At 45.3% G+C, this 2,627-nt stretch overlaps 1 protein-coding gene across 1 annotated transcript; it reads right to left on the bottom strand.

The window, feature by feature from the left end:
• Positions 1-385: 385 nt before the first annotated feature.
• Positions 386-1,453, bottom strand: GPR20 (G protein-coupled receptor 20). The gene has a single exon (XM_009936403.2). It carries the CDS (start codon positions 1,445-1,447, stop codon positions 386-388), a length of 1,062 nt encoding a protein of 353 aa, XP_009934705.2. The 5' UTR covers positions 1,448-1,453.
• Between the last annotated feature and the right edge of the window lie 1,174 nt (positions 1,454-2,627).

The raw sequence follows: 2,627 nt of genomic DNA, 5'->3' as shown, positions 1-2,627 counted from the left end.
CCTCATCGTTTTAAGCACGTGCCTAAGGCCCAAAATCTTTCATAGAAAACAGAGATTTCCTGCTTTCTAAGTCATCCTAGGAGTGTCGCATTATGATGTCAAGCATGAAAAGAAAACCACAGTAAAAAATTTGTTGCTAGCAAAATGTCTGTATTAAAATACAAAGAAAACTTTCCTGTCGGGAACAGTAATTAATAGACGCTTTTTTGTATTGGTACTAACAGCACTGCAAGTTCCATTTTCCAAAGAGACCACAATGTTCTTGAGGAATAAATTCCACCACTGCCTAAAAATCAAAGAGGTCAAACACAATAGTACCACACATCCTAGCAAGATTCCAGCATCATTACACTGGTTTACTGCAGCGTGTCCCATCAGATGTGGGTTATATCTGGACACTGCTTGGTGATGGCAAGCTCACAGGGCTTCCTATTGTGTTTGAGAAGGCAATGATTGCATTGGAGCCCTTGGAGTTCTTGTTCATACCCAGGATGTCCACACTGGTTTGCTCTGGCTCGGTTTTCCTGAAGATGTTTTTCATGGTTGACTGGAAGTTATTGGTAACAAAGCAGTAGACAATAGGGTCCATGCAGCTGTTGAGGCTACTCAGAATCACTGTCACATGGTAGACAAGGAGGCTGACATGATGGGGCATGTCTGGGTTGATGGAGATTGCTACCTGTCGCACATGAAAAGGAGTGAAGCAGATCATGAAGATGATGAGGACGGTGATAAGGAGTTGCACAGCTCTCATTCTCCTCTCTCGACTCTGGTGCATGAGGCTGGGCTTGGATAGAGCACACATAATCCTGGTGGTGAAGAAGATGATAATGATGAGGGGGAAGAAGTACTCACAGACCATCAGGACGAGAATCTTAGAGAGGCAGCACGCAGCAAACTGTATTGCCATGGTCAGGATGGAGAAAGTCACCACAGTGGCAAAGACCCAAATGAAGATGCAGATCCCCTTGGCACAGGTGGGGTTCCTCCATTTACGTGAGGCCTCCACCTGTACGATTGCCAGATAGCGGTCAACACAGATGCAAGTCAAGAAGAGGATGCTGCAGTACATGTTGACAAAGTAGCCAAAGATATGAACCAAGGAACAATTCAGGCAGTCCCCTGCACTATAGAACATGATGATCCGGACAGGCAAGGAAAAGCCCACCAAGAGATCAGTAACAATCAAATTGATGGTGTAAATAACAGAGGTGGTTTTTGTCTTGGTACGGAAGCAGAAGACGTACAATGCCAAGCTGTTCAGCACAACGCCCACCAGGAAAATGATGGCATTGGCTACCATCAGGACAATCCACAGGCTGTAAAATTCTGTGTACAGTTCTTTGTCTGGGTGGATGAATTTGGAGAACAAGTAGATGCTGGAGTTGGGTTGCTGGGTGGAGTTGACAGAGTCAAGGGCTGGCAGTTGGGTGGAGGAGGTCGGCATGGTCACTGACTTCTCAGCGGTCTGGAAGAAAAGAAACAGAGGTATATTAATGGGTATGTCAGCACTCCTTAGTGCTCAAATATTGTCGCCTAAGAACATTTTAATCAACGTATTTGTACATTTTCAGTAGTTATATATATTGCTGTACTCTCTGAGCATCTCATCTGTCAATATGGGATTACCAATAATCGCTAGAAAAAATACCTGGGTTTACAATTAGTGTCTTCCAGTGGTTCCAGATGCATGTTTTGGAGAAGACGTACAATCCCCACTTCAATTTTATCTTCCTCTGCCCTGTGCAAAAGTAGTTTTAAGGCCTGAGCAAGAACAGAGAAGTGAGCTATGCTGAGGGGAGGAAAGGAGAAGGAATGTCAGGGGACCTACACATGGTCATGTCTGAGCCAGCTGCTTGGCAAATGGCCCAGAGAAATAGACGGTGTCGCTGAGTCCAAGCAGGGTGCGTTGATGCTCATGGAGGGCACAGGCCATTTTCCACTGTGACAGGGAGGGTCAAGCCAATACGCAGCCCCTTCCAAGGCTTGTTTCCTGAACATGGTGTATATTCTTTTGAGTCCTTCCTCCACTGGAGAAGCTTCTTCCTGACTGGAGGCTCCTCCTGCCCTGCCATGGAAGCAGGATAGTGCTGGCAGCCAGAAGACATTTCTCCGACCTATTAGCACAACTGTAGCCCCAGAACCTGACTCCTTACATATCACATCCCTTCCCTTGGCTAGGTGATACTATTAGAGAATGACATGTGGCAGCATTTTCAGGAACTGTAAGATTTGCCTAAAATCAAAGAATGGCTGAATTTTCCAGGCCTTTCAGTACTTAAAGGGGGCTTATGAAAAAGATGGGAACAGGCTTTTTAGCAAGGCCTATTACGACAGGACAAGCGGTTTTAAACTAAAAGAGGGTAGATTTATCATAGAATCTTAGAATGCTTTGGGTTGGAAGAGACCTTTAGAGGTCATCTAGGTCAACCTCCCTTTAGACTAGACATAAGGAAGCTTTTTTTTACAATGAGGGTGGTGAAACACTGAACAGGTTACCTAGAGAGGTGGTAGATGCACCATCCATGGAAACATTCAAGGTCAGGTTGCATGGGGCTCTGAGCAACCTGATCTAGTTGAAGATGTCTCTGCTCATTGCAGGGGGGTTGGGCTAGATACTTGTAAAG

The sequence above is a fragment of the Opisthocomus hoazin genome, chromosome 3, assembly GCF_030867145.1.
Source record: "Opisthocomus hoazin isolate bOpiHoa1 chromosome 3, bOpiHoa1.hap1, whole genome shotgun sequence".
In the NCBI taxonomy this organism is placed as follows: Eukaryota; Metazoa; Chordata; class Aves; order Opisthocomiformes; family Opisthocomidae; genus Opisthocomus; species Opisthocomus hoazin.
Note: the sequence above shows the minus strand (reverse complement) of the source record. Positions and strands in the feature narration are given on the sequence as shown.